The sequence below is a fragment of the Sparassis crispa genome, assembly GCF_003851025.1.
Source record: "Sparassis crispa DNA, contig_000002F, whole genome shotgun sequence".
NCBI lineage: Eukaryota > Fungi > Basidiomycota > Agaricomycetes > Polyporales > Sparassidaceae > Sparassis > Sparassis crispa.
In genome coordinates, this window is record NW_020939749.1 from 2,703,304 (window position 1) to 2,718,361 (window position 15,058).

At 40.4% G+C, this 15,058-nt stretch overlaps 1 protein-coding gene across 1 annotated transcript; it reads left to right on the plus strand.

Annotated features, from left to right (window-relative positions):
- Nucleotides 1-7,164: 7,164 nt before the first annotated feature.
- Nucleotides 7,165-7,548, plus strand: SCP_0309170 (hypothetical protein; the record flags this gene model as incomplete). Its single annotated transcript, XM_027756302.1, has 1 exon — nt 7,165-7,548. The coding sequence occupies one exon, from the start codon at nt 7,165-7,167 to the stop codon at nt 7,546-7,548; it is 384 nt and encodes a 127-aa protein (XP_027612103.1).
- Nucleotides 7,549-15,058: the final 7,510 nt, after the last annotated feature.

Genomic DNA, 15,058 nt, shown 5'->3' on the forward strand with positions numbered 1-15,058 from the left:
CATGAATGCGAGAAAAATGTAATACTTACTCTAGTTGTCAGTCCTCAACTGTTTGGTTGGCGACTCCACAGTGGAGTGTACAGATTCATGTGCTGGACTCTCTTTTTACGCAGTGTGATGGGACCAGAGGGCTTTGGGGAGATGAGAACTCGCAGAGATTCAATATTAGCAATATAGACGTCCTTCTTGTCGTTGAAACCAAAGTGTGTCATACAAAAGCACACAATAGTGCTCTGCACAACATTTTGTTGTAAGCTGAGGGCACAATAATCTCCCTATGCATGTCGAAGGCCTCGATGCAATGGGCAATGTGTGTGATTTACATTTCCTTCAGAGCCTCCTTTGCTGCAGTGGTTTGAGCAGGCCATGCATTGATATAGCATTCTGGAGGCAGGTGGTGTTCATTGGAAGGGCCAGCTGTGTGAAGGAGTGAGGAATGCAGAAAGATGTGAAGCTAGTTACATTCACGTTCTTTTTGAGTAGCATGGGATGGTTGAACAGTGCTCGCTTTATCTAAAAGTGAGGGAGTCAGTAAGTAAGGTAGAAAATCAAGAACATTACCCACTGCTTGTGTTGTCTTGCAATGCGAGTGGCTGAGACTGTTGCCCTGCATTCTTGACCTTCTGTAGTAGGGCCTACATTAGATTTCATGGAATTTGAAGGTGAGACACTCACTTCAAACACGATGTGGCAAAACTTCACCTTCTAAATCTGGAATGGTTCTTCGCCCTTAGTGATCAGCATTTCCTGCTTTAATTCAGCTTGTATGAACTGTACTTCATCCTGTAACTTCTGCAAATTGGCAAGCAGGACATTGAAATCCTCGGCAATCATGAGATGACCCACAGGGGGTGCAGCACCCATGAATGTCAGTTTGATATCTGCAAAACTCTTGGTGGACTCATCAGCCCATTTCCAGTTCGCATCAGGTGCCAGCCAGCAGTTGTCATCAGTGATAAAGATGATCGCAGAAATGATAATGGAGTCAGGGGGCTGAGGAGAAGTACCATCATCAAGTTTTGCGATGTGAGCCTTATAAGTGGCTTCTGCCTTTTTTGCAGCAGCCTTGGTGGTTAGTCGATGGTTTTGCCCTTCTGCAAACTACATGAGATTATTAAGAGCCTCCTTTTGTCTAAGGTAGAGCTCATCTGATCCCACAGTGAGGGCATTACAGTAATCCTTGACTTTCATCCCACTTCAGAGTACCCTTCCGACCTAGCTCTTAGCTTCAACATAATTTATATTGTGTTGTAGCTAAAAGCCTCTCAGGTGTCAGACAGACCATGGTACCAATACATGTCCCAGGGCATTATATGAGATTACCTAGGGCAAAGGCAGGGCATAGGCTGGTCCAATGGCACAATTATCATATGGAATATCCTATAGTACTAGGGCACTGATATTTATATCCCAGTATTACTGGTTGTCCCATGGTGCCAGGGGTACATAGGGATGTCCCACTATTAGTAAAAGATGTATTTTCAGGCAATTGTATGTGTAGTTTTTTATACTTTATTCCACTATCATATTATTTAAGCCTTAATTATAAAAACAGTGACTATAGTGATATAAACAAGCACTTTATTTGCATATTATATAAGGTGAGATCTCCCATTTTAAGGACACCCTAAGATGTGATTTTAAGATTCACAGATATTTAGTCTCTTCTTTAGCCTGAAGTTTCTATTAAACTACTATAATTATCTAGAGATTTATACTAACAGTTGAATTACTAAGGTTTAAGAGTGACAGGTCCTTACATGGGATATCCCATCACATAAAGGGACATCCCATAATACAAAGGTGTTATTCAGTGAATGCATTTCTGAGTGTAACTTGACTGAAGTCTTAGGTCATATGCCTTTCTTTTTTCATTCAAATACAGTATATGATAGGAGACATGACAAGAATATATCTCCTTTGCTAGTATATGAGTAGACTGAGTTGTTCTATTTCTTGAGACACTTAGTGAAAGTTGTAGTATAGCTATGATACATACTATATGCCAAAGATTATATCATGTTAGTCTCAACATTATATCAGAAAATGTAAAATTGATTTTAAAACACGAGAATAAACATTGTTGTTTGATCTGTCTTAGTTGTTATATGAGCTAATAAAGTTGTTGTATATGCTACCAATAGTAATATTGTCTTTATAACATTACAAATGCATACACAATACTTGATATGAGATATCCTGCTTTCTATAAATATTTCACCATATATAAAGTGCAAATAAGGCACTTATTTACAGTATTCTAGTCACTGTTTTTATAATTAGAGCTTATACAATATGATTGTAGAATAAAGTATTAAAAAACTACCATACAATAGCCTGAAAATACATCTTTTACTAATAGTGAGACATTTCTATGTACCCCTGGCACTATGGGACAACCAGTGACAGACGAGAATGGTGTCTTGGATAAAACACAAACCAAAACAAAATCCTTCTGAGGTCACCAGACTTGAACAAAGTTGGGAAATATCCTCAGTGTATTCGATGTAGTAATCGCTTGGTTACCTGGTAGTAATCAAGTGTGAGAGTGTGTGTGTGAGTAAGAGGGAAAGACTGTCTTATAATAAGACAGAGAGAATGACCGAGTAATAAGTAACTGAGTTAACAGATGACCGATTGACAGATGACCGAGTTATGACTTGCTTGATGCCTATAATGCTATGCCTGAATAACACTATATTCAGGTAAGTATGAACTTGAGTATATATCGACTAGTGACTACTGGGGTGAGAAGAATGTCCTATACCTTTAGGACAATAGGTTTCCTCTGGAAGTCCAAGTGAGCTTCCAGGGTTTATATACTAAAGAAGGTGAGAAAATCTAAATAATAGAAAAGCACCTTTAATAGAAATAACAATAGAAAATGTGATAATAGGAGTCTGAGTCATAACAATAAGAAATGACTCTGAATAAAAAAAAGAGAGTGGGGGATAATAAAAATAATAAAGACAATAGAAACCTACCTCGCTATTGTCCTTTTTAAGTGTCAGACATTAGTCAGCAAAAATTACCAAGCATTTCAGTGACTAAAACAGACAGCGCAAGCAGGCAGTGATGAATACTTGAGGATAATACATGAACGTGCATGAGTGGAGGGGTTGAGCAAGCGTGCTAGCAAGTACAAAGAAACTTCCTTGTCAATTCTAGACCCGCAATGTTCCCTTCCCTCTGAATTCCTCAGCATTGACTTCTTCCTGATCTCCAGCGCATGCGAAGTCCAACTTATAAGCTTCGTCATAAAGACGAGCTCTGGCACACGTGGCCTTGGCAGCTTTGGCCTTGGCCTTCATCGCCTTATTGTTGGCCTTGGCCTTGGATCACTCTGCTTGCTAAGCTTGATATCTAGAGTATTGCGTTAGTTATGCGAGTTTTATATTGAAACATGTTACACGTCTGTCACCAGTAATACTGAGATGTAAATATCAATGTCCTAGTACTATAGAATATTCCATATGATAATTGTGCCATTGGACCAGCCTATGCCCTGCCTTTGCCCTAGGTAATCTCATATAATGCCCTGGGACATGTATTGGTACCATGGTCTGTCTGACACCCGAGAGGCTCTTAGCTATAACACAATATAGATTATGTTGAAGCTAAGAGCTAGGTCGGAAGGGTCTTCTGAAGTGAGGCTTGAGTAGAAGTGTTGTTACTTTGGGTACATCCTGTGCTTCATGACACTGACTCAGAAGCTTCGGTGAATGATGCTGTTTGCGTATAGGAACTAAGGATTTTTTGCACTCGGATGTCAATGTCGGATCTATTCTGGAATTACTGGATATGGAGGGGATTATCTCCCACCATGTCAATCCTGGAAGATACTTCCTAACATCTGGAACTGGTGGCCTACTGCCTGAGCATGTTAACCTGCACAGTATTGGTATTGGTCCCGGTTCAACTCTGTGAATGCATTTTTGTACGCTGAGTGAATCATGCTACAATGAGCAAGGTGAGAAAATGCTACTTTTACATGGATCCTGTTGCAGAATTTGAAGTACACATGTTGATATCAGAAAACAGTTCTCCCACTTCTCTCAGATGGCATCATCTTCTAAAATACAAGAAGTCCCAATCCCTACCTTTTCCACAAAGTGACCACTCTCTGATTTGCATGAGCATGACTCAGAATCTGTGTCAGAAAGTCCACCAAAGAAGTCAAAACAGCATCACACTGCATCTGGTCTGAGGATAGCTCTGTCTGATGCTGTAATAATAAATAATGGCAGGCCGCGACACCACCAGACTGCCACTACTGCTACTGCAAGTTTGTTATCATCTAACATACTGCATCAGTGGCGGCCACCATTGTATTACAATTGCCCATAACACTAAGCAGGCCATTGTAATTGTAGTAACACTGGGCACATTGTAATATAATGGCAATTACAATGTCGGCCACATTGTAATACAATGGCAATTACAATGCTGACCACATTGCAATTAGAAAAAGAAATGTTCACAGCAAGAGTTAAACCCCTGACCTGATGGCCGGAGTTTTGCTTATGTAAGCTACACAAGATATGTACTTTAACCACTACACTATTGATGCTTGCTGTTATTTCAACCTCAATTGTATATAATGAGTCTGTCCACTACAATATAATATACAAGCTTCTATTACAAATACTAACACTTGTTACTGTTCCTTTCTTAACTCTTATAGTGTCTACTTCTGTTCTCTTACTTGTTTAACTCTTCTTCTAATACTTTAAAGTGATATTATTAGATATAATATTAGAATGTGCATTATATTTTAAAAGGATATTAGAAAGAAAGATAATGAGAAATAAGGAGTTAGAATATTATGTAAAGGAACAGTAACAAGTGTTAGTATTTGTAATAGAAGCCTGTATATTATATTGTAGTGGACAGACTCATTATATACAATTGAGGTTGAAATAACAGCAAACATCAATAGTGTAGTGGTAAAGTACATATCTTGTGTAGCTTACATAAGCAAAACTCCGGCCATCAGGTCAGGGGTTTAAGTCTAACTGTGAACACTTCTTTCTAATTACAATGTGGCCAGCATTGTAATTGCCATTATATTACAATGTGGCTGGCATTGTAATTGCCATTGTATTATAATGTGCTCAGTGTTATTACAATTACAATAGCTAGTGAGTTGTGCACAATGGCCTGCCCAGTGTTGTGGGCAATTGTAATACAATGGTGGCCACTACAGCTGCATACTGCATGTTCAAATTTCCACTATTTCCACTATTTCCACTATTCTCACTATTCTCACTAAGCGACCACTCTCTGATTCACATGAGCAAAGGCTCAGAATTAGTGCCGGAGGTTCCACCAAGAAGATCAAAATGACTTTGCACCATATCTGGTCCAAGGATACCTCTGTACAACAATGGCAGGTCGCAAATTGAGGCTGCTGTTAATAGCAAGGATGAGGAATTCTTCATACATTCCAATTTCGAACATTCAGATTCTTTCAATATGAATTTGGACTCTGATCTGAATGATGCTTATTGCAAGTCCCCCTTGAAATCCAAGACAAAGTTGAAACAACTGATCACCATGGGCAGTCGCAGGAATCCAAAGAATCTCAAGCAACAATGTTCAAAAGAGACTGTCATCCTTTTAGGATTATCCTCTACCCCAGATTTAACCCTAAGGGTCTGTGATGATAGTCAGTATTCTCTGGGCCAAAAATTATATGGACACAATAGCACTTCTGCTAGTCCATTCTGTGCCACTTTGAAATTCTTTGGCATGTTTTTTCACCATAAAACTGGATTCCTCTTCTGCCGGATACACCAGGCAATTGTCCCACTCTCTGACTTCATCTGTCATCTTACAAAAGCTCGCAGATTAGGCAACACAGCCCATGCACATCAGTGCAAGCAGCTTAATAGGCTTCAGTTTAAGCAGGCATTGCAGAAAACCCATTTGAACTCTATCATTTCTCACATTTCCAAATTCTATGGTATCGCGATGACTCAGAATGCAGAAATTAAAGACCTGGAGCTATCTGCACCTATTTCAAAAGGAGTTCACTGTAGCAAGTGCTTCTGGTGCCACTCATGCAATAATTGGATGGTGCTCTGCATGAATAAATAAGCTGAAACATCGATGAAGGAGCATTATGCAACCTTTGAATCTTATGCAGGGAGAAAGCAAGTTTGCACTGAACCACCTCAGGGCACTCCATTATACATTCAGTACTGCCAAGCAATCTTGACTCCTTTCATATGCAATATGTCCAATGGCCATGTACTGATTGTTCCAGACTGGATCCCACAAGGAGATTTCAAACACCCTTCGTCAGAACCTAGCTATCCATGGTTCGAACCAGAAAGCATGCAAGGATCTCAAAATCTTGCACCATAGTTACAGGATATGGGTTATCCAGCTCTTCTCAATGAGTAGTGCTATGATCAAAGGTCCACAGATTCATCATCTAGCTTTGATCAAGGTATCAAGTTTGCTACTCTTCTTAATCTTTGTGCTCACCCCAGCAAATACCACCTGTGCAAAAACCCAAGTAATGCAGAATTGGCATTAGAGCGAGGTCTAGCAGCCATTCACAAGCTTGCTTAAGAGTACCTGCGACAAGCTGACAATTTTGTGGAATCCTCTCATAAAATGTATCGTGACTGGCTTACTATTGAGCATGCCTATTCACATGGAATATTCTGCATTGTATTTACAGTATTTGATCTTAGTACTAAGTTCACATACCAGCATCTTCAGGATACGACCCTGTCACATTACAAGCTTCCATTAACACAATTAATCTGTGTCTTGATGTGATTGCATCTTTACTTCTTTAAGAAGTGCATGAAGCCCATAAAGCACATCAAAGTCTATATGCAGCAGCAAGTTCGGGACACGCACAATAGTCTTTTCAACTTTCTTATCTTATGCCTCGCAGTAAAAGAAATTGATGAGGGACAACTGGCCATCCATTCTTATTGCTTGTGCATTGCACTGTTGACATCTACACCAGGAATTCAACATCACTTTGGTTGCCCTATGAATTTTGGGCTTTTTTTTTCTGCACTTAGAAAGAACGAGATCGACTGTTTTTGTGATGCTCACGTATTTTCTAAACTCTGTGCAAGATGGCAGTATATATTCCGATCAATTTTTGTGCATATGGCATAGCTTCAGGATGACTGTTACATGCCAGTACCTGCCCTACCAAAAAAGGATACATTTTGGCATTTGTGTCCAGATGAGGAGGATGAGGAGGAAGAAGATGAAGAAGATGAAGTTGAAGTTGAAGTTGAAGAGACAAACAAAAGAGACCAAGGCAATGTGGAAAGTGATGACATGTCAGTAGCTGACAAGGATCTGGCCATAGCCGAAGGCAATGAGAAAGGAGGTAGTGATGGCAATGAAGATGATGAGGAAGACATCAGCAAAGATAACATCTCTCCTGATATGGTTGTGCCTATCGCATATTTGGAAGAAATTAGATCTACAGAAGTTACTCCATCATCTTCGGCATTCTCAAATGTTTTGGTGCCTGAGATGCGCGCCAACACCAATGCTGTCCACTGCTAATGTGTGCATAAGATTTTATAACAAATTTCTTCATTATAATCTATGTTTTCTAATTTTCAGGTGCTCTGCAGAATTTAAGCACTTGATTGCTTGCACGGATCGGAGTACTCTTATATCCAGGCCCTTTAGTCGCCTGAAGGCTCTTTGGAAGAATGTCTGGAAAACTAATAAAGAGATCCCTAGCAAGGCATCCATTAAATGGGAACTAAATGGCCAGACATTCAATTTTTTTTAAAGCAGAACTAAGCAGCTGATAAAAGTAAACAAGCTTATTGCCTCTGCACACCACTTTGTTGCCTGTCTTATCCCAGAGTACAACAATCTCATGATAGGTGATGTCACCTAAGACTCTCACAATGTGCAAAGAATGGTATGGTCTGATAACATTTTTCCTGTTTCTTCTCTCTCGATAGCTCTTCTATGTATGTATCCATTCGACTCTATCTCATGCAGATGCAACACCGAAGGATCCAAGCTGAGAGGAGCAGAAGCAATCACGCAGAGTACAGTTAAGGGTCCCATTTTTGTTGGGGGCCTGAAATGCAATCATAAATGAGGTGCTCCCTACTCTGTCACAATGCCTATGCTCTCAATGCAAGGATTCCAGAAGATGCGCAAAAGCATGAGTCACTGCAGACAAGGCTTCCAAGTTTTATTTCCTTTCTTAGTATTTCTCCTTCCCTTTCTGGCAGTCACTTAGACGGTTGCATCATTATTGTCATAGCCTCTTACTCTTTTCTACATACACTCACGAGCGAACAAATCAGAGAAAGCATCAGAACAGGCAGAATTATATTTAAGGAGTTCAGTTCTCCTACAAAAACAGCTTTTTCCCCCAACTTTCTAGTTCTCTCTTAAGTCTCTTCTAAGGTAGTTCACTTAAGTCATTAAGAATTTGTGATATGTAGAAGTGTGACACAATAGTATATTCTTCTTAAGTATTTTTCTAGTACTCTGGCAGCCTGCCTCTTTTACTCTCTCACCTGTCAAAAAGCCACAGTGTTCTTCTGGCATCAATTTGACCTCTCATACTCAATCATCTCCAATGCATTCCAGTGCTCCACACAATTCTCCTCTACAACGGATGAGGATAATAACCACATGCAGTCAGAATGCAAGTGTAAGAACCTGATGCACGAGCTCATTGAGACCATGCATGACATCACAGAGGAAGTCATTGAATATGTAAGTTCACCATCATCAATCAATTTCTTTTGCAACTCTATCAGATTGAAACATTACATTTTAGGAAGCAGAACCCCCCATCAAATTCTATGCATCATCCTCCTTTTTTTTCAACTATTCATAATCCTTTATCACTAAGTATACCCAGTCCTATATGTTATCTGTTATCAACCCCCCACTCCTTCTTTGTGTATGCCACCTCTCAATTCCTTCAACAGAAATTTTATACCTGTAGTATCTTATGTAACCATGTCATGTACTACTACATTAGGAACCCTCAATATACCTTCTGCTGGTTAGCCTTATTTAAATAATGTGCCATTGAAATTTGGAGCATATAAGTTAGTTGATAAAAAGGTAAAGTCAGTACAAGGAGTATTTCCAGAGCATGTGCATGTACTATGATGCTTTCCTGAGAATCAGTTTGACTCACTTTCAGAGTTACCTAAGATTTCACCTGAATTTATTGCTACCGCAAAGCTTACTACAGAGAGGTGTGCATTAATGGACATTAATAAAGACTGATTTCTTAGCCTAGAAGAAGAAAAGCTCTTTTTACATATTCTCAAGCTTAATGAAAAGGCACTCACTTTTGGTGAAGAAGATAAAGGTACATTTAAGGAAGATTATTTTACTCCTTATATTATTTCAGTCACTGCATGTATTATGGACCTATTCTAACATCTCTATCCCCCCAGGAATTAAAAAAAAGGTAGTTGCCCTTCTCCAAGATAAAATTGCAGCCGGTACTTATGGATCTAGCCAATCATCTTATCAATCATGATCATTCTGTATAATTAAGAAGAGCAGTAAACTGCAGATTGTCCATGATCTATAGCCACTTAATCAGGTAACTATTTAAGATGCAGGTGTTCCATCCATTCTAGATAACTTTGTAGAACCCTTTTCAGGACATGCCTGCTACACAGTCTTTGATTTATTTTCTGAATTTAATGTATGCAAGGTTGACCCTAAAAGTCCTGACCTTACATTATTCCTATTACCACTCAGTTTATTATGACTCACTTGTATACCTCAAGGCTTCACCAACTCTTCTTCAGAATTCCAGAATTATATGGTTTTTATTTTACAAAATGACATCCCTCATATTACAAATGTTTATATTGATAATTTACCCACCTACTAACCAAAAACTATGTATACACAAGAAAATGGAAAGCCGAAGACATTATCAGAAAACTTAAAAATTAGGCAATTATATATTGTATAGGACATGCAGGCACTACCTTCTCCATCTTTAGGACTCAATTATGCAAACCTCATGCAGTTATAGTTGGACAAACATGCACCCCAGAAGGATAACTTTCAGAAATTCAAAAGTAAATAAAATTCTTATCTGGCCAGTTTTGAAAACTGCAAAGAATGTGCAGAGATTTTTAGGATTATGTGGTATAATGCACATTTAGATAAAGGACTACTCCAAGATTGCATGACCACTAACTGAACTAACATAAAAGAATGCTGAACTTGTATGGGATGATAGGCGATAAGAAGCATTTGATTGTTTAAAGGATCTTATCACATCAGCATCTGTCTTATGCTCTATCAATTATTTATTGAATCAATCTGTCTTGCACTTGAAGCATCAGATTGAAAAGTGGTTCAAATATAAACTCCAGTGGAAAGTATTAAAGCCAGGAGATTAGTATTAATGTGTAACATAAGGTGAGATGCAGGTCTGACAGACAACTATAGCCAGAGGTATTTTGGACCAAATCAGATATGTTAAAAATGACATAGAGGATCATATGTGTTGCAGGAATTAGACAAAACAGTTCTTAGATGTGCAGTTGCAGCACTCTGATTACTCCTATCCCTGCCACATGTACCATCTAATCTGGATCTGAAAGATCTAGATGCAGATAGATTCAGCAATTCTGATCACTTAAATATATCCTCAGATTCTGATTCTTCTGATGTCAATATAAGCATGGTCATGTGCTTAGTCATCATTTTTGGTCTTCACTGCATATCCTCTTTGTCATTTCTCACTTTGTTATCATGTTCTTAACTGCTATCTCTGTCATTATATTGCACTCTCTCTGCTGTTCCCTTCTTATGAAACTCCTACTTACATCATCTCTTCTAATTTGCACATAATTGCTGGAGACTTTGATTGTCCATGTCTCCAGACATAAATCTTAATGTCACATTCATCCTCAATGAAAAATCCTTCCATCACAAGTATAATAAGCCAACTCACTACTTACTTTCTCCGGAACCTGCTGTCTCTAATAATGCATGCTTCGACCTGAACAATTGGGCCATTATACACCCAATCATTGGTCTATTCTTTGTAAGAACAATCAACAAGATTTTGGGCAAAGGAAAGGTTCAAATTGAAGGATGGATGATGTTGAGAAATGGTTACAGAACAGGAGTATGAAAGAATGGTCTTCAATCCTGTTATGGTGACTATCAATGTTACTTATCTCAAAATTCCCTTCCTCAAATGCTTTGCCTGTCATTGCTCACCCCACATTAGTCACTATTTGATGACAAAGCTCTAAGTGTAAGTTCTTTTTTTACTCTCTGATTTCTCTTTGATAGCCAGCAATGGTGACATTGCATTCTAAAGTGTGGGGCAGATAACACATGGGTAACATGTTACAATATAAAATATCACATAACTAACACAATACTTCTAGATATTGCATTTGGTAAGTGGAGTGATGTAAGGCCAAAGCCAATAAAAAGGCTACAAAAGCCAAAGTCAAAGCTGTCAAGGTCATGCATGCCAAAGCTCATCTTTATGGCAAAGCTTATGGGTTGGACTTTGCATTTGCTGAAGACCAAGGAAGAAGCTGACACTGAGAGATTTAGTGAGAAGAGAACATTGGTCTAAGATTCACGAGATAGTTTTCCTTGCACTTGCTATCATATTTGCTCGACCCCTCCACTCATATATGTTCATATATCATACTCAAATATTCACAACTGCTTGCTTATATTATTACTCTGTCTGTTTTCAGTCACTGAAATACTTGAACATTTTTGCTGACTAATGCCTGACACTTAAAGGGACAATAGAGAGGTAGGCTTCTATTCTTTTTATTGTTTTTATTATCCCCCACTCTCTTTTGTTTTATCCAGAGTCATTTCTTATTGTTATTTCTATTAAAGGCTCTTTTCTATTATTTAAATTTTCCCACTTTCTTTAGTATATAAACCCTGGCAGCCCACTTGAACTTCTAGAGAAAAATTGTTGCTCTTATAGCACAGAGCATTCTTCTTACTCCAGTAGTCACTAGTTGGTTTATACTCAAGTTCTTACTTACCTGAATACAGTGTTGTTCAGGCATAGCATTCTAGGCATCAAACAAGTTATCTTAACTTGGTCATTTGTTACTCAGTGTAAGCCTGCTGCTTACCACGATTACGATCACATAACCACGACGCGCTTACTTATGTTTGTCTTGCTGTCACCCGTTTACGATATAGGCTTGCAACTGGTGACATGTCGACATCTTGTCTTTCCCCCTTCACTTCCATGACTTCCTCTCCCCCGCATACGTTACCCTTAGACATAGTTCACACCCCATCTTTCCTTACATCAATACATTGTGGTGGAGAGAATTCCCGTACGCTCTAAATTAACATCTTCAATTCGAGTATAGGTCATCACGTTCGTTTTCAAACTCTCGCGCAAGAATACAATCACGGAGCAGGACTGGTCACGCAGATTATTTTCTTACATTCTTGTTGAAACCGCAAACTTCCGATGACGCTCGCATGACATGTAATAATTCCTCTCGACTCAACTCTATCTCGTGCGGAGGCCAGACCGATGGTTTGATCCGATGCGGAAGACAGTCATGGCGCAACGGTAGGTCGAGCTCTCCGCTTCCGTTGGGGGCCCAGAACACATCTTGCAAATAGGGATGACTCCCGCCTTGTTGCCTGGCTGTTCCCGCAGAAGAGAAGAATCCTGAAGTCGTGCTGAAACATGAGTATGCCGTGGACAAGGCCCCCAGACTTATTACCTTTCTTAGTAGCATACCTTCCCATTCCGGAACCCTCTTAGCCATTGCGTCATCGCCATCATCGACTCATTTCTCCTACTACGTACCTTCACGAACGAACGAATCATAGCCCGAGGAGGCCCCAAGCTGAGAAAGTGTTAGGGGAGGCTAAATTGTATAAAAGGAGTTCGGCTCTCCTTCGAATGGCAGATTTTTCCCCGCTTTTCTCTATCTCTCTTAAGTCCCTCACGAGATAGTTCTCTCAAGTTACCAAGGGTTTCGCGATGCGAATAAGAGCGATGCGCAAGTATATTCTTCCTTCAAAAGTATTATCATAGTATATTGGCGGCCAGCCATTTTTCACTTTCCCACACTTGTCCTCCCATGCCAGCGCCAACTCGTTTCGTTGTTGACCTCTCGAATCACTGCACGCCGACTTTCAGGCCAGATTTCCCCTCCACAAGATCCTCATCTCGATTCTGTTCTCGACTGTCATTCAGTGTTTCTCATCTGTCAAATGACAGATGGGCTTCCACTTTTTTTGAATCATCAACGAGCCTGTACGCAGATACCTTGCCAGCCGTTAACATCCCTAACCGCATAATTTTCCATCTCCGATAATTAGCCCTGCCTTTCATTGGGTATAGGCTACACCGACCACTGTCCCTCCTCTGTCGCCGATTCCTATACTGTCACCACTGACCACAACATCCTCCACTCACACACATTACCCCATCATCTGCCAAGCTGACTTCATATGTCAAGCTGCCTATCGCACCTCAACCTAATCATCGCAGCCCTGCGATCAACAACACTACCTTAGCACTACATCTGGCAATGCGCTCCACCCTATGAGTACGTGCACACCAGGACGCCAGTCCAAATTTAGCATCACCGCCACCAGCCTCACCTCCCAGATTATCGTCACCACTCTCACGAGGTCAGACAATTCAACCTCACCTGTACGCAACAAGCTGTCGTACAGTTCAGACTCGGACGATGATTTCTGCGATGTTCACCAATATCTACCCCACACCATAACAGAGACTGCTCATGTTGAGGACATCTCTGAAAAGGTCCTCATCCTTCACGCAGGCGATCCTACCCTCACCGCTCTCTGAGAATATAGTGATGCATGCAAAGGTTACTTTGACTATCATGACATTAAGGAAGCAGACCAAGTCTGCAAGATCATTGCAGGACTATGTGACATCTGCATCAAGGATTGGATTACCACGGACTGCGAGCGCATACAGTCCCTGGCCTTCGCAGTCTTCATGGCTGTACTTCACAACAACTACCTTGATGAAGACTGGGAGAACATCATGCATAACCAGGTTCTGAGCATGAAACAGCAACCTATCGTACTCTGTCTCAATGCGACGTCGATAGTGCCTAGCGTCACCACACTCACGCTGCTGCCACTGTCACCACCCTGCAGGACTCGGATAATGAAGGTCCCTCCATTATTTCTCATCCTGTTGTGGCCGTTATGGCTTCAAGCTCTTTCCTATTCGCGATGGCATCCACAAATCATAGCACCGTTTTCACACCTGATTCTGACGACTCCGAGTCATCCATGGAAGAGAACATTGTGGATGCAGAGATGAGCTCTCTAGCCGTTGATGAGCCCCCAGTTGTCGATGCCTCTGTCTCCACCTCTGCACCATTGCATGCAGACCATCTTTTCTGGTGTTGTAAAACTTCAGGCCCTGCGCTTGATTTCTCGTTTACGTTCAATGCACTGATTGACCACGGTTCACAAACAGTCTTAATCCATGATGACTATGTCCGCCAGCTCAGTTTACGATGGCGCAAGTTGCCCGTTCCCAAATTCATCGAAATGGCCATGGCAGATGGCGATAAGAAGGTCGTGATTAAATTGTCAGAATACATTAGATTATCTTTGCATAATCCCTCCTCCCATTGGTCTGCCCGTACCGTTCACGCTATTATAGCCCCAGGACTCTGTTCCCCTGTAATTCTCGGTCTCCCTTTCCTCTCACACAACTGCATTGTCATTGATCACGAGTTACGTACTACAGTTAATAAGGACACCAGCTTCAATTTGTTGAACCTGCATCTTTTCAATGAAACTTCACCTTCCATGCCACGAACTACCTTGAAGAAACAGTTTTAAAAGTTCAATCATCACGATCAGCACTCATCGCTGAACTTAAACAGAATGCGACCTCCCATTTTGTTCCTCCAGACATTCATGTCTCCTCGCATGCTAGTGTCACATCTGTGTCTGCCATGCATGAACGAATTGAAACTCTTGCTGCCCAGCAGCATCTCATTGACTTGGGCATGGACATTGTTTGTGAATTCAAGGACGTGTT